Source organism: Lates calcarifer, linkage group LG17 (assembly GCF_001640805.2).
Source record: "Lates calcarifer isolate ASB-BC8 linkage group LG17, TLL_Latcal_v3, whole genome shotgun sequence".
NCBI lineage: Eukaryota > Metazoa > Chordata > Actinopteri > Centropomidae > Lates > Lates calcarifer.
The window spans coordinates 12591975-12610656 of NC_066849.1; the positions used below are offsets into that span (position 1 = coordinate 12591975).

At 40.7% G+C, this 18682-nt stretch overlaps 1 protein-coding gene across 1 annotated transcript in view; it reads right to left on the reverse strand.

Annotated features, from left to right (window-relative positions):
• Positions 1 to 18682, reverse strand: part of faf1 (Fas (TNFRSF6) associated factor 1) — a 58048-nt gene that overhangs the window by 38107 nt on the left and 1259 nt on the right. The window contains exons 2-7 of the mRNA XM_018673345.2: positions 16704 to 16772; positions 14454 to 14500; positions 11742 to 12007; positions 11519 to 11610; positions 10809 to 10900; positions 4068 to 4173 (exon numbers count right to left, since the gene is read on the reverse strand). Of these exons, the coding sequence (XP_018528861.1) occupies positions 4068 to 4173; positions 10809 to 10900; positions 11519 to 11610; positions 11742 to 12007; positions 14454 to 14500; positions 16704 to 16772 (672 nt within the window). The remainder of the gene's footprint in view (positions 1 to 4067; positions 4174 to 10808; positions 10901 to 11518; positions 11611 to 11741; positions 12008 to 14453; positions 14501 to 16703; positions 16773 to 18682) is intronic.

The window sequence follows — 18682 nt, forward strand, 5'->3', positions numbered from 1 at the left end:
ACACTCTAATATTCTAACAATTTGCATCTGTATATGTGCTTGTGTGGGTGTCTAAGAGTACAGACACACAAAGGGCTGTTTGAAGAAATGATTATATTTAAATCTTAATTTATCCCTTTCTCATGGCAACAGTACATATGATATCCAAGTTATTTATTTCCCAAAGAAATTATATTTTATATCTGCTGAGCCTGGCACAGCAAAGCAATCTGCAGTACAAACAAGCTGAGAAAAAAAATAAAAGAACAATAATAAATGAGTGGCACAGTCCATCCTTCGTCTTTCTATCGTAAATCCCACACCACACTGCTCGGTGCCTATCCTTATGAAGAGAAGCTCTGGCCAGGATAGCAGGCTGGGGTCAGAGCGGGTGGCCAGTGTTATTACAGAGTGTAATATCTATGTTTGACCAGCCGGACTACAGGGATTTGACTGACCGGCTGGCCGGCCGATGAATAGAGGGGAAAAGGGAGGAAAGGAAAGGCATAAACACTAGTAATGAAGAGGCTGCAGTCAGAGGTTAAAGCAGCATCAGAGAAACAACAAACTAACGCCCACCACAGAGAGAGCTGAGGTGAGAGGTGGAGGAGGAGAAGGAGGAGGAGGAGAGTGGGGATGGACGGTAAAAGGCACCCGGCAGAGGACAACCTGATCTCACCACAGAAAGAAAACATGGCTACACAGCAGGCCTGCCCACCTGAAACTATACCACCAGAATCTGCAGCTAGGAATTTGCACTGGTCTTATCTGACCAGTATGAAAAAGGATGGTGCCGTTAAGAGAATATGATGCAACCATATAAAAGAAAAACAAAGTCAGAATATATAGCATGTGAACCACAGGGTGACAAGATGCCTTGCCCTAGCTTCTCCAGGTAGCTGAAGTTTTTGCTGTAGTCCCCAGCTATAAAGCAAAGCATGTGTTGGCCACAGCAGCAATCACAGAGGTAGCAATACTGTCTAATGCTGCCCTCTGTCTGCCAACACAGCCATCTCACTGACAAGTTAGGCTGCAACAAATTAAAACAATTGTATTGAATCCTTCACTCCGAGTAACAAATTTTACATAGTCAGTTCCTCTTTACAATTACTAGCTGAAACTCATTTGACCTAAAACAACAGAGTACTGCTGAAATGTCAATATATGATACTGGGCTGTGGATTTTAATAAGAGGAACTTGATACTGATGATGTAAGACTGTAGCGGTTCAACATATCCATCGACCTGACTTGTAGATAAAGAAGCTAAAATGTAAGGGAAATGACTTTAACAGAGCAGAAGAGGATTTAAATCAAAGTCTAAATAACAAATACAGCACCACTGATTTGAGTGCTGCTGTTCATGTTGAGATGAAGCAGGCGTGTATGAGCCAGTTATACACAACATTAGCTAGACTGGCTGTGGTGCTGAGCTGCTGGGCAATACGCCTCACGGCAAAATTAATGATCCAATCATTGTAAATGCCAATTGCCTGTAATCCCTGGCTGGAATCAAATCAAAGAGAAGAGAAAGGTTTCCGTTAAACAGTCACAAGCTCTCTCTCTCTCTCTCTCTCGCTCTCTTTCTTCATCTCCCCTAGGCACCAGATGCCTTATTTTCATTCTTTTTCGATCCAGCCTTCTTTTTCTCAGCTCTGTAGCTCTGTCTGCATTTGGTTCCTATATGTCTCCCAGCTGCGGAGCAGGGATGGGGCCCAGGCCCAGTCCTGGGGGGGGCAGTAGAGGAGGGAAATCCCCAGGACAACTGGTCTGGTCACGGACAGCTCAGGACCCAGCAGCCATCCCTATTCTACCCTCTACTTCCCTGGCAAACATTTGCTCTCCAGCTTAGCTCAGAAGCTAGCCAGCAACTTACCCCCACACTCTTGTCTGGCAATGCCAATCAGAGTCTACACAGCCCTGTGCTCTAGAGATGGAGAAGAAAGAAGGTAGAGATGGGACACTGGGAGAGAGAGATGGAGAATGGACGGATAGAAAGGGAGGGGCAAGGGCAGTTCCCTGAGAGCCACAAGGCAAAGCCAGAGCCTTTGGCAAAGACAAACAAGAAGACAGGACTCTATCCCTATTGATATGCACAAGCAGGGACCATCGGCTAGTCTTCATCTAAGACAAAAGGGAGAATGGAGAGAGAAAGGTGCTCTGTAGTGGAGTCCATATGTGTCTGTGAGTGGACACAGTATGAGGAGAAAAGGGAGTCAGGCAGGCTGAATATGGTGTTACTTCTTTGTTGCATTCTTAAGTCTTATGATGACAGAAATACACTACTCCTGTTTGTGTCTTATTGCTGTTTTTATCTCAGATTTATCTCAGAAGTTATTCCAAAGTGACATGACCCACGAGCTGACTGCCTTTAATGATGATACTTGCACCTGTAGCTCTACAAACTGGCTACTGAACCATTTGAATCTATAGTCTATACACATGGTTTAATTATATATTATTTCACAACACATTACAGAAATAAAGACAGGAAGAAGCCTGTCCCCTAGCTAAAGAGTAAATATATAAAGAGCATGGTCAACATGGGGCAAATCCAGATCTATGCAGGTTAAAGTTTTGGGCCTCATTTTCACCACAGGGGGTCTTGAGATGCCTAAAGACAAGCATGCGTAAGGAAAAGACCGCGACATGGAGGCCTGTTTAAGCCCACATTGTCCCTTCTCTATCCCCTATGGCCTCTTACAGCACCCCCACCAAGCCAGCAGTCCTTTGCCTCCTTTCTGTGTCCATGGTTCCCCCCTCCCACACCACAGGGACCCCTCCCCAGTGTTTGTAATCCCAGCAGAAACACTTAAGGTTCACAGTGGGTGCTCATCAAAACCATCTGCCTGAGAGGAGAGTGAGAGAGAAAGAAGGAGACAGCAGAGGGAGGAGAAAAAGGAGAGAGTGAGCGAGAAGAGGGAGAAAAACCAAGGAGGGAAACTGCCTCCTCCAGTTCAGATGTTGGTCGTACTAATCTGTTCAATTAGCACCATTACAAGCCCTGCTAGTAGCCTGATTATTATTAGTGTAATCTTCACCTACACTGAGGAGCCAAGCCAGAGCCACAGTGGTTGCAATGAGCAAAAGAGCAGGAACATCTTTCACTGCTGCTTAAGAGTAAATTAACTCAATGTATAACAGGAAATCAAAATTACGCACAGCCACCACAGGGATGAAAACAACCCAAGACTAATATTTCACAATCCCATATACAATATATATTGAAAATAACGACTACTTCATTTACATGTGAGGTAAAAAAAGAGTGGCTCTTCTGTATCCTAGCTGATCAGTCTTCAGGGAGCTTGTTTCCTCTCACCTGTGACAGCAAGCTACCCACTGTGAATAATAAATGATGCCTGCTCAGGTCTCCCTCTGCATGGTGGGGGGGCAGTTAAAGCAGGACAGCACAGGCCAGTTAAACCCATATGTGAGTGTATAGGGGAGTGCTGATATGAACTGATGTGAGCCCAAACATCCACACTTGATCTACATAGGCAAGCCAATATACACATATATTTTCATGCTATTTAGCCTTTAATCTATTTGCAGCTGTGATTGCAATAACCAATGGACAGAGGGGTGTACAGCCCTCACACAGGGTCCAGTATGAGTAACTATAAATATTTCATAGGCTGCCAAATCTACTGTTTAGTTTCAGATGAAGAAAATGAATGGACTCTGTCTCTTTCCATTGCTCCCGCATGCCTAGATCAAACAATGTTCAGTCATTTAAACTGGCTCCTAGACTGCTGAGACTGCTGAGAGAGAGGGAGAAAGACGCAGTGTGGGGGGGGAGTAGGGAGAAAAAGAGGGGGTTGTACCAGACCGCAGCTGTGAGAGTAATTATGTGCTCGGAAATGTGATCATTTGTGATGAATAATGAATCGATGGCTGAGATAGACTAGCAATGTTTGGCAAATGGAATGAAAGCTGTATTATGGGAAACCAGAATCAGGTACAATAATATTATGTATGTGAGAGTCTGTGGGTGAGTTACTGAGAGCTTTTGTGTGCGTTTGTGCGTATGAATTGACTTTGTGATGCCCTGTATGGTCTGTGTCTGCATGCATGCCAGTACCATACCTCCTGTATGGTTCTGGAGCCAGGGAAGTTGAGGCTGTAGTCTCTCTGGGCCTCGCGGTGGCTGATGACCAGCAGGAAGTTCTGATTTAACGACTCTTGGAGCGCACTAAGTGAGGAGAAAGGGAAAAAGTTTAAATCGTAAGAAACCGAGATGAGCACAGTAAGATAACTGAAAAACAAGAAAGAGGACATGTTAAAGAGGGGAGGCCAAAGTAATGACGCAACATGAAGAAAAGAAAGGGGGTGAGAGGGGAGAAAAACAAACATTATCACTACAAGCGACTGAGTCAAGTAAAGGGCAAGCTGAAACTTGTCAACTAGTGGCAGCCTGCTGGCCCACAGGGAGGTGGGTGCCTCCTCAGGGGGCTAGCCGCCCACTTCACTGGTTGTGTCTTAACAAGCCTGGCCGGAGCTGCGCTCAGCACAGCAGGCGACCACAGCTATGACCACCTGCACAGTAACAGCATGGTGTCCTCCACTCTGTCTTATTGCTAATAAACGAAGACCTTACTGTGACATACGATACGGTACGATACAGTAGCGCCAACTGACCACATCTGCCAGGGTTTGATGGGGTTGTTGACCTTTACCAGCGACTACACTGTTACTTTGTCAGTCAGATTTCTGGCTTTCAAAACCTGTTTGTTATGGGAAACAGTACCAAGTCCATATCAGTTTATAGTTGTTTAAAGAGAGTGGACAACGCTGCAAATGAGGGGCCAGCTCTTCAACTATTTACAATCTCAAGCCAAAAAAAGCAAATAACACAGAGACATTATTGTGCATAGTGATACACTACCTTTTCAGCAGATGCTGCTGGATTTAGCTACTTCACAGTCTCTGTCTGTCCTCTGTAACTGATGTCGTAATAATGATTGTATAGTCATTACAGGCAGATCAATTATAATTCATATCCATTCATATATATTGCAGGCTATTAAAAGCTATGACAGAGACCTGTTGATGAACGTATGACTGGTGACTATGTAATCCTCCTAAACTATCTCAATCTGCATCATTTTTAACATGATGAAAGAGTGTTGCGAAGTTGAAATCATTAAAACAATCAATCAAAAATGATTAGAAGACTGATTCTGTTACAAATGTGTCGATAAAACCAATAACTCAAACGTGACATAATTTCTCACTTCAAACTGAATGAATAAATGGATCATTAAACAATATATAAATCACTCTATTCAATCATAACAACCTGTTAAAAATGGTGATAATTACTATTTTTTTCAATTAAAGTATGAGCAACTCTGCACACACATGCAACACTGGAGGGCCAAAAAAGACAGATCAGCCACTGGTCTGAGATGTCAATGGTCTCTCAGTGGATGTATGTACTGCTTTCACTGCGAGTGACCCGACACCAGAGACACGACATGTCGAAGAGGCCTAAAAGAGCAGAGAGTTCCTGGACTTTTACATCAGTAACAGAGACGCTGTCTGTGAACGATGCTAACGTAGACACTTTGTGTGCTTCACGTAGAGAGGAGGAGACGGGGGAATCAACTTTTGGAAGCTTCATTTACAATAAGCTGCGAGGTTAAGTAGCGTTTTGAGCAAACGCTGGGTCTGTGAGGCTGAATATCAATGGGAGGCTTAAGGGCCGAAGCAGCCACTTAATCAGGGCTCAGAACCCAAGGAGAGGAGGAAGAGTTGAGAGAAAAAGAGGGATGGGGGAATTAATATGTAGCGCACACATTAATTATGCAATCACACCCTTAATCTGTGCAGATCTGGACGAGCTTATGTTAACAGAAGCTCAAATTTACTGTAATGACAGCATATTTACATTGACTAAAACTACGAAATCAATATGTAAATGTAATGTTTGTTGTAGCTAACTGGGGAAGATTGGAAATGTGTGGAGTGGGAAGGATGGATGCATATGTAATGGGGCTGAGCAGAAGGATGAGAGAGACGTGTGTACATGTGTGTGTGAGAGCAAGAGAAAGAGAGTGAGAGAGAGAGGAGAAATGGAAGGGGTAGGGACACATAAATAAGGATCTAGCTAATATCATGATTATGTTTGGACACAGTCCCGAGCTACTGCTGGCAGGCAGCTAGACTCCTAAATAGACAGAGATAGAGGGTAAACTGAGTGGAAGTGTTACTCTGTCCTTCCAAGCAAAGAAGGAACATCTTATCAGTCATTTATGGCAGACTGATGAGCCATTTGGTGTGTGTGTGGGTGGAGTTCTGTTCAAGATTTACTTTGAAAAATCTGATCACTTATTGTGCTGTATAGTACAAATTTAGCAACTCAAAATATCAAATGCATGCAGGAGGTAGGGGGGGGGGGGCACTGCCATTCATAGTGAGTCATTTCCTCATCATTTCCCATCTGTCTGTAGAGGCATGCTGGTTCATATATAAACAAAACACCCATGTTTCAAGTCTAATATCCCTCTGTCTGGACTGCTCTCACCACTCATGTTGTCAAAGCTGCTGTCTTCTGATAAAAGCAGGCCCCTCAAGCAGCACAGGGTTGAAATGTGGATGTCTTTGTGTTTGCTTCTGCCTTGAGAGGTCTCTTTCTCACTCAACACACACACTCTGTGACATCCAGGTCGGCCTGCAACATCTCTGGAGGTACTTGACGTGGCATAAGGGTGCCGGGAGGAAAATGTCATTTAACTTTATGGACAGAGAAAATGGAGCGTTTTGCAGGGGAGAAGAGCAGGCTAAACAGATTGGTTTCATTCTGAGGTAAGCCCATCGCCTAAGCTGTGAGTCCCCGCGGCACAGAGCAGACTCTAGACCTTATTAAACTAGCACTGCCAGACACAGAGATGCACACATGCGCACGCACACACACACACACAATGACATGTGCCTGTAAAACACAAATACCCATACACACACACACACTGTCAAATACACATTCTTCCCAACCTCTCACACACTCATGTATACTCCCCACCATGATGTGTGTTTCAACTGGATAGAGATACACTTGAAACACTTAAGAACATACTGACCAGTAGAGCATATGCTGACTGATCGTCTTGCATCTAATCCCCTACAGAGGAGGTCATGAAACACACACAGGGTCTTCTTACCTCCTCCACATTTTGCATCCACAGCAAAGCAGGAGGACGCGAAACCGTTCTGGCTCTGCTCGGTTTTGGTCTGCCATCTTGTCCCAAAGTTAATCAGCATGCTAACCGCTAGATACCTATCATCAGGGTTGCTTTAGCTAACCAGTTAGCTATCTCCCTGAAGCATCTGTGTGTCTGCTACTGGATAGCTGACATACAGAGGGAGATGTGGGAGGGGGGGGCAGGAGACCCCAGTAAAAACACACAAAACCTAATGAATCATTTTTGCAATTTGAGATTTCTTTGAGAGTTCAAATTAAAATAACCTTACATTGGCAAACATGCTTGCCGAGAGCTGAAGCGGAGAATAAATGAGGAAGGAAACAGGTTCCATTGAAATATTCATCAGGCCTTCATCATTTATGCAGGAGATTAGCTCCTCCTCACCACCCTCTTGTATTCACAGTCAGTCATCAACATAGCCACAGAGAAAAATCTTCTTTAGACCGGGCTTTAACACTGCAGTACTAACGGCACATCACATCGCTAGCTAAATAACTACCTGAGATGGATTGGTGCTCAAAGTAAAACCTCCCAAAGCCTCAAGATTTATTTCTAATCAAACAAGAAAACTAAGAGGAGTTTACTCAGCGGGATCATAATGACAGTGCAGCACTATTTAATCAGTCGGTTTGGTTTAGGTGTGTGTACTACAAAGAGCCAAACTCTACAAAGTAATTGCCAGGGATATTACCATTTATGGGACATTTGCATTTTTACTCAGCAACAATTCGAAGCAAATAAACATTGTGAAATTAAATTTAGGTGAATAACTGTCTTTTCAGACTACAACTACAAACTAGCGAATTCAGTTTAGGAGACAGCAATAGTTTCATTGACCTCATTCAAAATTTATAATATATATTATCTGAGAATGTTGGTTAAATTCTCAAACAATAGCATTGGTTAGCACATGATTTTTTTTACTGAGAACATATTAAGTAAATACATTTTGCTACTGTCTTAGATGTTAATTTTGGTTTCATAACACAGAATTATAGTCATGGTCATGGCATTTCATCCCTAAATACTCAACTACACTATAACCTGTGCACTGTTAAATATGTAGATTAATTATAAATAGTCTTAAAGCAACACTATGTCTCTGTGAGAATCATGTAAGGCAAGCTGTCTACTAATATCAACTCTAGGAGTGACGCAAGTTTTGAATTAATAAATTCAAACAAGCAAAACAAGTCTGGTGTAAAGTTTTTTACACACTTTGTTTTTTGTTGTTGTTGTTTCTAACAGGAAGAGACAACAGATCAAGACAATGAGCATAAAGACTCAACTTTGAGCAACAGCAGGAGTGTGAAAGGTTAAAAACCTGTAAAAAAGAAATAACTGCGGTTTGTAGGAGGCAACCTATTACTGTGATTACTATTGTGGCTGTAATATTAAGCAAGATAATTTGGTTCATCAATAACTGTGCAGACGTAGGTAGTGGTAGCAGATCATCATAGCACATTAGTACCTTGAGTTGCTATGGCGGTGATAATGTGTTCTTCCCTACCTGCAAACTTAAGGCTAAGGCCTTTATTGGCACTGAGCTCTGTCTACTGCAACAAATTTGCACACACTGCACGGTAAATTGCATGTACTGTGGATGTACGGTGTGACCACAGTTTATTTTTACAGCAAGCTAACAGCTTGTCTGGTCCCGCTACAGGGGACTGCCCCTCCCCCCTTATATTCTGTGATCTGTCACCTATCCTCTCCCACTATGACAGCAGGGTCACCATACACACACACATTTATACACAAATGCATGTGCATACACACTGGAGGCCACCCACTCCATTCAGCCCCAACTGTCCTCCACCAAAATAGCTGACACAGAATAATGAGCTCCTGACACCCAAAATGATATCGATAACACTTGGAGAAATGGCAACGGTGCTGCTAAAAAGACACAGCAGTAAGTGGGGAAGTGAGAAGACAAGGAAAAGACGAGGGGAGGCAGAGAAGAGAGAGCAAGGGGGGGAAGACCAGGGAGATGAGGGCCATTAGCTGCCAATACAATATAACTATCACTTAGCCTAACTAGCAGACAAAGCGGCAAACGGCCAAATGACTTCTTTTGTAAGTGTGCCTGGGACATGTGGACGCTTGTTTGGCTGCTAACGTGAGAAAATGTGGGGAGAGCTACAGTGCAATTTTTATTTCAAATCTATTGTCAACAAATATATATATATATACATACATACATACATATATGACAGCTGACCATTAATACAGTAAAGAAGACCTTTGAGATTTTCTTAAAAAATATATTTTTTAAAGGTCAATGATACCCATAATGCTTTGCTTGAGAAGTAAACCTGAGGTTCTAGTTATCTAGTTAGTTTGTTCTTCTCTTTAATGCAGTTGAACTGGATTTGAAACATCATCTCTCAAAAGTCTCATGGAACATTATTTTCAATAATATTTATTAATATTAAGAGTACATAATTCAGCTGTTTAACAGCATTGCTTGTGATTTTTTTTAAAATGTTTTTTATCTGTTAATTTGACCTTTTTTTTTTGTTCATAGATATTATTGGCATCAGAGTGAGGCTGATTAATGATGAAAGGCTTCTAAAAATATGAGCCAATACTTTAATAATTACAGTACGAGGGGCATGGTGCAGCCTCATCTTCCTCATTTGGCCTCAAATGTCTGTAATCCACACATACAGTGACACCCAGCGCAAGGACACATCCAGACACACACACACACACACACACACACACACACACACACACACACACACACACACACAGGCACAACAACCTCAAGATCCCCAACCATACATACACTGCAAGACCATATGTGCACATATATTTATTTTTACTAATCCTAAGCCTGTATAATCAAATCAAAAATAAAAAGGTTCCTGGTCACCTGACAATAAGAAGGTGAAATGAAGAGAAAGATATGACTTCTGTGGACGATGTTTATCTGACACTGACGAAAGGACAATCACATGCTCAGCTGCCACCTACGATTGTATTACTGCTATGACTTGAAACAGAGCTGCCTGACATTTTACAAGGAGAGGCTGCTAATACTGCCACGTATTCACCGAGATGAACAGAACAACCTCTGGATGGTGAACACTGGCTTAATTAAGCTTTCTCAGCAAATCTCTATTGTCACTGGGTACGATCACTTAATGAGACAGACTTGTAGGTTTTGGAAAAAGGAACCAATAATGATATGAAGTGTGGATATCATATACACAAACTCTCTGGGAAATAAGATGCAAAACACATTCCAGCAGGTAACAATGTCAGGCTTTAAGATACAAAAATGGGAAAGAAAATTATTATTTACACAACACACAGATTGTGGTGATAGACATTCTCCTCAAAATGTCACAATGGATGCAAGAAAATGAATGTGCAGCGGCAGGTCAAATGTCCCTTAATATACCAATGAAAATGGCATTTACTGGCTGGATTCAGTAGGCAACTGCTCCATAACTGGATACAGATCGCCACCTGGTGTTCACTATTGCATACTACGCTCACACCAGTACCAGCAGTATCTCACAGTGTGTGTATGTACACCAGGATCGAGAGCAGATGAGGATTTATTATGAGATTGCACATAAAGAGAAAAATAAGAGAGTGCTGAACTGAATACCTGTTTTTGCTGGTGCTGGCAGTAGGAGCGATGTCTGGGGTCAGGACATACAGGCTGTTGTTCTTGGGCAGGTGTAAACTTCTCAGAACAGTCTGGTTACACACACAGATGCACACAAACACACACACACACACACACACACCACACACACACACACACACACACACACACACATACAACTTAAAAACTTCTAGTGGATACTTGTCCAGCTCTAAATACATAAGCATCTCCTAATAATTATTTGATGAGAGCTTCTCACTCTGCGTTTCTTAATTTTCCTGAGGGAGTCATCCAAAAGGGATCGATAAAGTCTAGTCTAAGTCTAAGTCTTGGTTAGAATTGGAAATATTGTTTCCAGGAACATCAAATAGCTTTACTGACTGCGGGACAGGCACCAGGCCTGGGTGTGAGACAGCTTGGTAAATACACTCATGCTTTTATAGGATGTTTTGGAACAGTGTTAAAAGTAATTCATGTATGCTATGTTCAGATGGTACAAAGAATGTGATCTATATCTGAAAAATGGAAATAAACTATAATAATCACATTTATTTAGATTAAGACACAGAGCACTGTGGGAAAAACAAAATAAAGAAAAGATAACTACAGGTTTAGCACATATAATCAGTGCTGTTTTTCTTTCCTTGATGGTCCATTGTCTTCTTTCATTTTCATGTTTGTGACAATATTTCTAAGGTCTATTAACTCACACTATCAGATACATCTCCACTCTTCCATCCCTTCAGCTGCATTTTGGACACTGGAACCCCCAGCTCTGTCTCGAGGATTTGTTTGATTTCTCCTGTAAATTAGATTTATGCAGGCCAATGCAAAGGAAACATTTTATTTAACATCTATGCACAAAAAGAAGTATATTATGATGAGTATTATACACAGTATGTCTACCAGCATGTATGTGTGTGTGGGGCTCACCAACTGTGCTGCCTTCTTCCAGTACCAGCTCTACAGAGCGCTGCCGGTACTCCACCCTGAAGTTGAGCATCCGGGGCTGGCGCTCAACAATGTGTCGGGTGGTGGGGTTGATGGGGCAAAAAGCTGAAGTCGAGGACGATGGGGGAGAGGAGGACGAAGACGAAGAGGAGGGAGGAGGAACTGCACCTCCTGCTGCTGCGTCAGCTGCTTCTGATTGGCTAGGAGGTCCATACATGTTGGCCTGGCTCGCCTCGCTGGTAAAGTTACTGCACAGAAGTGAAAGGGTTAGCGATGGTGTTCATGCGATGTCTTAAAAGTTTCAGGGTGCCTCACTGAAGATTATTAAGGACAGAAAGAAGTGGACAGTTAGAAGAAGCACCCAAAACATAAAAGATGCTCAAGACAGAAACATTATTATTTTCTCTTTGCTGCTTGCTCAGTGTATGGCCCGTGTCTCACACAACACAGTAAATAATGTCTTTTTTCTCTCAGCCATGAACAAAGTGTGCCCTTTGTTCCTTGAAGTTGTAAGCAGCAACTGTCTTGCAAGAAGTGGGTGCCAGACTCAGGCTTTTTTTTAACAAAGGCTGTATTTTATTTGGCCCACCACATTAGAGCCACTGTCCTGAGGCGTAGGTCGACTGTCAACAGCCACAAAACCTCGACATACAAACTGGGCCAGCAGGGTGGGAAATTAACCCAACCAAATGGTAGCACATTGTAACTGTCTCCTCTACCAGCCACTTCAGTAACAAACACAAGTTAAACAGTCAACCAATATTAAGGGGATTCAATTCTTTCCTAAAATTATAATTGGACAAGTAGAAAAGTTTCTGAAACAAAGAAAAAAAGAGCCAATATTTAATAATTACATATTGAAGCAATTATATTATCATTATATTGACCAGATCTGAGATAATGAAAAACATAAAATGCAAATATGCAAAAACATATTAATCCCTCCTTGTGACACAAAAGCATCTAAACAAACACATGAAAAAAGAAGTAAGGCATACCATGAGTGCATGTAAATATATTTAATGGACATGGTATTATATTGCAAATGGATATTGAGATAGCATTCAGCACAAAATAAAACTACCACCAAGGTGAACCAGACTGAGAACTACAACCATGTCACAAATGTATTGTGAGAAGATAGGGAAAAGGCACAACATTCAAATGAGACAGCTGAAGTAGCAGCAGGTATAAAGGAAAAACATGAATGATCTTGCCAAGAGGATTCTTACAATTCTTGAAAGCATGTGAGGGGAAAAAAAAACTAGTTTAAAGCAAGAGCTCTCACAAACAAGTAAAAGGGATCCTGAGTGCACTTTCACCTAAACTTGGCACAGTAACACTGAAGGCCGTTAAATTGTCCGTTGTTGCTGTTTGTGGGCCTAGTTCCATGCTGCCCTACATCTAGATGGCACTGTTCTCCTGTGCAGTCCAGGAGGTGTCCTAAAGCAGACAAAACTGCTGAGCCCTTCGCCCACGGACAAACTGTCTATATCAGAGAGTTCAACAGAGGATTCAACTTTTTTTAAAGTCCTATCAGATAATAATTTGTGTTGGCCTGAAGGATATTGGTTACTGATCAACAAGGCAAGCCTCTTCTAATATTCAACCTTCCTGCTAAAGAGGACCCAGGGGAGGAGGGAAATGCATTTTAGACAAGAGCACTGGCGTAGCCTCCAACTGGCCCCAGCTCAGGTCACGTCATCAGAGTCTGTTTACTGGGCAACGCCAGCCTACTCATACCAGTGCCAGCCACTTAGTAAATGTGTTGGCTGCTGGTCACACTGCCAGCCAGCCTCCATTCATAGCAATGTGTGCCCTTGAGAAAGACCAGCAATATTCTCATGGCCCAAGGGCCTGAACCAAACTAAAGCACATGCATGCATGCGCACACATACACACAAGTGTGTACACAAAATAAAGCGGTTTAACAGAACGTCTCCAGTTTGAGTGGGTTCAGATCAGCTCGCTGCATTCATGAGTGTCAACTAACCGTTGAAGGAAAGTGGAGGGCACAAAGCCTCTCAAAGAAACCTTTTCTATTCAGAAACTGTGTACAACTCCACACTTGGCAGAAAGTTCCCTTGCAGTTGCAGTGTCTTTATATTGTTCCTCTATTAAAACAGCAGCACAGAAACTATAGCAGGAGCAATAACCCCCAACCAAGTAGCATCTAAGCTAGTGTTATTTGCTGACTATGCATAAATTAACATGCATTAACATGTTCCTACTAAACAACACTTACTTTGAAGCTTAACATCAAAATGTAATTTCATTATGGAAGCAGGTGATACACAAAATGTTTTCTAATCAGTCCTGTCCTATTCAAGTGGTGTCCAAACTGCACCCACTATTAAATACATGTAAGTGTAAGTTGGGTACAAGTTAATGGAAACATTAAAATAGACACTGAACCTGTAAGTTCACATTGCTCTGTACTCACTGAGGTGAAGGGTGCAACTTCCTGCGAATACAATCAGACTTTGGTTTCACATTTCCTGAATTCTTTGAAAGTTGCTTTACATGCTGATTAAGTTTGCAAATGATGCACACCAGTGTCTCTCATACCTTCTCTCATACTTTTTTTTCTGATCATTTGACAACAGAAAGAACAACAGTGAACTAAATACTCATAATAATCAGATAATCAAATAATATGCATGATCTCTTAAGACATGGCAACATGATCATTACCTTTGAAGAATCCCATTCTCCTGTGGAATCACTCCATTGATGGCTGCCTGTAATAAAAATAGAAATATTAATAATTATACAACACATTACTGTATAACAACATTTTTTGTTTGTTTGTTTGTTTTAGTTGCTGCATTCCATCAATATCCAACTCTTTGCTACTGGCATTAGTTGACTCTGTTCTAGAAAGTTCAAACTATCCCATCTTTAATTATGAAAAATGTCAAAACAGTAATAATTACTGTTTTGTGTCAAAGAAACTGAGAGCTCAACTGATCATAGCATAATTTGTTAATAAGGATATTTTGATGACAACTAAGAGAATAAAAAGCGTATGTACAAAAAGATCTCTATAAACTGCATGTTTACATTACGAAGCAACATAATATGTATTTGTATATAAAGGTATAAAGATAAATGCTAATGAGTTGTTCATGTCCTATGACCAAGACAGGAATTACAACATGTTTTAAATTTACTACATAATTTGTCAATAAGAACTATGCTATTTTATCAGGTACATTTCACCCTAATCAATAAGCAATCAAAAAATACTTAAACAAATAACTTCAAAATTTGTCTTTTTTTCACCCAGTTGACAGTGCCTTACCCCCAGTCCAAACCTAATCTGCCTCTGTTATATTTTTTTTGTTTACTTAGCAATAGGGACATCTAAATTGTGGCTGATTACCTGCTAATGTGACTGGTTAGACAAACTAGCTAGCTTTACCAGTAATATTTTGGTTGATTCTGTAACATTGTGTTTGTCAGACTGAAAAAGACTGTGTATGATATTTGCTGGCTTCAGACTAAACCTGTCGAAATGCAACAGAAAAGGATGGAATATTTAAATAGGTTAGCTGATCAGAACAAACAGAGCTCAAAGGACAAACATGACAGTGACCACTGTCAGCTTTACACTGAGCTTTTGTTTGAATGGACAATTGATTCTCTCGAACACTCACTGTTCTACACTGAATAACAAGCAAAGTAAATGTGTGCTGCTTTAGTCATGCACTGGATTGAAGAAATATGTAATGGCAAAAAACAAATGTGAGGGTCTAACTAACATTCACTGGCACTGAAAAAACAAGCAAATTGATGTTTATACTGTATCCAATGAAATACTGAACAAATACCATCAACACGATAATGCTACTTGTCATTCTGCAAAAATTTTTCAAGGATTCAAGAAACATAATTTTGCAATGAAATTTATAACAATCACATCAGCCCCACTAAACATCTTAGGGCTGACTTCCAACGCAGCATCTAGTCATTATCTTTAGCCACTTATGTGCAACACTCACTTCTGCAGGGTCAGTTTACCAGGAAATCACATATCTTTTGGTTGAATGCCACAAACTGTGGTGATGGTGATTATCAGGACAAAACTTAGTCCAGTAAAATACTGAACAAGAGTGTGGTAACTGAGGATTCCACATTTCTATTTAGTTGTGTCTTGTTTCTTTTCTAATGTTTGTTTTGATCTAAGAATGTCATTGTGTGTCTCAATTCACTTGCACAATCCTGATCAGTGCAGTGCATTTAGCCTAAACATAGACCACACAGATAGGCAGTGGATTATACTGCAAGAATGGTTTAAGAAGTTCTTTAGATGTTTTGTAAGTTTTATTTTGCATATTTTTATAAAAGCAGTATTTCACGCAGTAAATGTGATAATACCACCAATAAACAGCAAACACATGCACAAACAAGAAGATGTGTTTTTGTCAATCTTTACAAAAACTACCAGCTACTGCAGAGGAACTGCAAGTCATCAGATTTACAGGTGCAGTGAGTCCAGGCCCCACTGTCTGTCCTGCCACTGCTTGGACTACTGCTGCTGCTGTGGCTGCTGCTGCTGCTGCCTGCTTTGAACTCCTGCCAGCATCAGTCTAAATATAGACTGACCCTCCTCCAGTATGCACTTCGTGGTAAAGAGCTCCTAGTTTTTCAGACTCATCAGGACTTAATACAAACCTGGCAGAAGTCATTCTTTCTCACAGTGTCTCTTAAACCAACATTCACCCAACCACACATTTCAGAACACACTCACTCCAGACAGTCTGGTCCAGATTCTTAACAAAACATGCTGGGTAAAATGAAGAAATAATTTGGCCATTACAAAATCACACAGTGTGTGTTATTGGATGTTAACTGCCCTCTTGAACTTGCACTCCAAATGGACTAAGCCTGTCTGTCAGAGAGCAAAAGTCTACAGATAATGCCTACAGATAATGAACTTACCACTAAATCCCAGTTATTAAGCTCTAACAGAGTGATTGCCTCTGCAATGTTGTCAATTCCAGTGCAAGCCTGCGAGAGGAAAAAACACAAAGGAAAAGGAATTACAAGAGAAATGTGCTGTATGAGATACTGCTGCAGTTTGTTATATAAAACAATGTAATCTGCCTCTATGTAAAAAAAATAAATTTGCAACACAACACAGGAAGAAGAATGAAAACAATTGGATTTTAACTACTATGCTACTACCCATAACAACAACATTTAAGGTGGTGGCAGCCCTCAAAAGGATGACAGCCACTGAGTGTTGTTTTAATCAAAAGAAAGCAACCAATTTTCTCAGATTTCTGCTTTGACTTGAGTTGTTAGGAGAGAGGGAAATTCATGTTATTTTTGAGGTTTATGAAAAGACATCACAGAAACAAGCAGATCATGTACAAAATGATATCTCTTGCAAATCAGACTCAACAAAGAATGTTCATCATAGTATAAAAAAATTACAAAACTAAAAATTGAGCCAGGATACATAAATTCCAACTGTAGCATCAGTGATGTCTTAGAGTAAGCTCTTTGTAATCTTTAAGTGTAAAACAGAGTAGAGGATCCAAAGCCAAAGGCATCATGTCCTTTGTTGAACCGATCCTTCCGTCACAGAATCAAAACATATGATCTCAGGTACCAAAACACTCTGTGACAAAGTGACAGTGTGCATGATAATAAACTGGATCTGTGACACCAGCAGTGTTAAAAAGCTGTTATCCCTCGTGCAGGTGCGAGAACGTCCAGAACCAAATAAACTTTCAGGGAAAGAGTTTAAATCTTGCTCAGAGCAACTGAGCACCGTCCTCTGCTATGTGGTTCCTACTTTGTGGAAATACTACCTATTTGTACCTGTGCCAAAGACAAGAACATCTAAATGCTTGAACGATTTTAGAGCAGTAACCCTTACTTCTTTAATCATGAAATCATTTGAGGAGCTGAGCAAATGGCCCAATTAGACAATTCGTAGTTTGGTTAGGGCGCAGGTTTAGGAGTTGATGATGCAACTGTTTTGCTAATATTATAAGTTGTATTGTGGACAGTTTGTAGGAAGAACACAGAGTGTCTTGCTCCTGTTCCACTAGTTTTACTGAATTCTAAATACCAGCAGAGAGGCAGGCATATCCTGAGGTATGCGGATGATATGGTTGACCTAGGTTTACTTTAAGGGCAGGGAACAAGACTATTAACTGGCTAAAGATGACCATATTAGCTCTTGTAACAGATATTCAGTAAATCTTAACACCAGGAGCAGATGCAATGTTACACTTCTGTCAAACACAATTAAAGGTCAAAAGACAGACACATCAGACAACTTCAAGTATTTAAGCACCATTAACGATCTGTAAAAAGGACAGACACAGACTTAACTTCATGCAAAGAATAAATGTTTAAATTCAAAATAATACAATTGTTATGTTTTACAAGTCTATAGAATCTGTGCTCTTGATGTCCTTAATCTGTTTGTTTAGAAGTTTACAACACCTTGTAAATCAGAGTAGTAAAACCCAGCTGCTGTTTGTTTATAAACACACAGTGATGAATGTTCCTTCTATTTTGTATATACATGCATGTCTATCTATTCCAATACATGTACTGTATATAGTTTTGTTGGTCAGTAGTCTTAAGTTTGCGTTTGTTTCTGTTTGTCTTTGGCTTATTAGCTAATGGTGTCTGCCGGCATATGTTTTTGTATGTTCTATATATTTACATAGTGCATGTTTCTGTTGTTTATTAATAACTGCTACAAAGTCACAAAATAAAACTTGGATGGCTTAAGGAAAAATGTATCAATTGGGTGGCTCACTTGAAAGTTTAAAAGTTTAAAGGGCACGTACAGCTACAGCTATGATTTTTTAAATTATTTTATTTTTTACAAGAAATCACTGTTTGTTTAGTTTTAATTGAGTTTCAGTTACATGCACATAATCTGTAATCACATG